Below are 1,578 nucleotides of genomic sequence, written 5' to 3'. Positions count from 1 at the left end.
AGATATACTGATGGTTCATACAACTTCTCGAAGGCAGAGGAGAAGTTTGTTTGCTTGGGTTATTTCAGCACTTTTCCCCCTTTTGGTCAGTTTTCAGTCTGACAGAATCATGGATCATTTTCATCTTAATAATCAGCGTGTTGGGTAGAGTTCTACACTCTTGTTTTCTTTTGGGGTTTTTTTGTGGTCATGGGACTAATAAGCATCACTTTCTATTACATACTACCTGCATATGTAGGTATTTATGAAACTACTTGTGCACAGGTATGGTGTTGAAGTAAATGTCTTTTTGTAAATTTGGACCTCTAGGGCCATGATACAACAGCAGCTGGTATGAATTGGGCCCTGTACTTACTTGGACATAATCCTGAAGCCCAGAAGAAGGTTCACAGAGAACTGGATGAAGTGTTTGGTACGTTTCTGTTTCCCCCTTCATTGTGGTTGTGGTGGTGGTTGCATTTGTGAGTGGAGATGTGATACATTAAAAGCCTAGATGTAGAAGGGGAGGTAAGAACATGCCTTGGGACACTTCTGGAGCTTTCAGTAGCTAGAGGTGATTGGGATGGGTGCCAGAAGGTCTGTAGGAGAGTATAACCAACCTTATGTTTTTGGGGCAATGCATGCACATTCAGTGAATGTGTAGCACCTTTTTCTATGTGGTCTTGGTGCATGATGAGAGTTCCTGGAAGGAGCCGGGATGATGTCCTGGGTTCAGCTACAGCAGTCATTTTTTCTCCTTCATAGTAGCTGGTGCAGTGCTGTGCTTTTGACTTTCAGTCTGGGAACAACACTGATAACACCGATGTTTTTAGTTGTTACTAAGTAATGTTTACTCTGACCAAGGACTGTCTCAGTCTCATGCTCTGCCAGGGAGGAGGGGAAGCCGGGAGGAAGCAGAGACAGGACACCTGACCCAAACTGGCCAAAGGGGTATTCCATACCACAGCACGTCATGCCCAGTATATAAACTGGCGGGGAGTTACCTGGAAGGCCCAGATCACTGCTCGGGTCGGGCTGGGTATCAGTCGGCGGGTGGTGAGCAACTGTATCCTCTCCCTTTGTTATTTCCCTTATCATTATTGTTATTGGTGGGAGCAGTAGTGGTTTGTATTATACCTTAGTTACTGGACTGTTCATATCTCAACCTGTGGGAGTTATATTCTTTTGATTCTCTCCCCCATCCCTCTAGGAGCGGGGGAAGGAAGAAGTGGGGGAGTGAGCAAGTGGCTGCATGGTTCTGAGTTACCGGGTGGGCTTAAATCATGACACATGAGTTTGCTGGACCAAAACTAGGGATTTTTGGTCTTGTTCATCTCCCTGTTTGTTTTTGGACAGGCAGCACTGAGCGTCCTGTTACAATGGACGATTTGAAGGAGCTTCGATACCTTGAGTGTGTTTTGAAAGAAGCCCTTCGGCTCTTTCCTTCAGTTCCGCTGTTTGCCCGTGCCTTGAGAGAGGATTGCTCTATTAGTAAGTAGTGTCCTCAGTTTGCCACTTCCTATCCTGCTAGTATCAACTCAAACTGTTTCCTAAGTAAACGGCAGCATTGTTTTATTTTTCACTGTGCTGTTGTATATA

General features: G+C 45.1%; 1 protein-coding gene across 1 annotated transcript in view; it reads left to right on the top strand.

Annotated features, from left to right (window-relative positions):
* Nucleotides 1-309: 309 nt before the first annotated feature.
* LOC104410572 (cytochrome P450 4V2-like) overlaps nucleotides 310-1,578 on the top strand; it is a gene marked incomplete at its 5' end in the record, with an annotated part of 3,265 nt that continues 1,996 nt past the window's right edge. The window contains 2 exons of the mRNA XM_010020787.1: nucleotides 310-412; nucleotides 1,336-1,470. Coding sequence (XP_010019089.1) covers nucleotides 310-412; nucleotides 1,336-1,470 — 238 coding nt within the window. The remainder of the gene's footprint in view (nucleotides 413-1,335; nucleotides 1,471-1,578) is intronic.

This window comes from Nestor notabilis, unplaced genomic scaffold, assembly GCF_000696875.1.
Source record: "Nestor notabilis isolate BGI_N333 unplaced genomic scaffold, ASM69687v1 scaffold958, whole genome shotgun sequence".
NCBI lineage: Eukaryota > Metazoa > Chordata > Aves > Psittaciformes > Psittacidae > Nestor > Nestor notabilis.
This window is presented reverse-complemented; position numbering and strand designations above follow the sequence as displayed.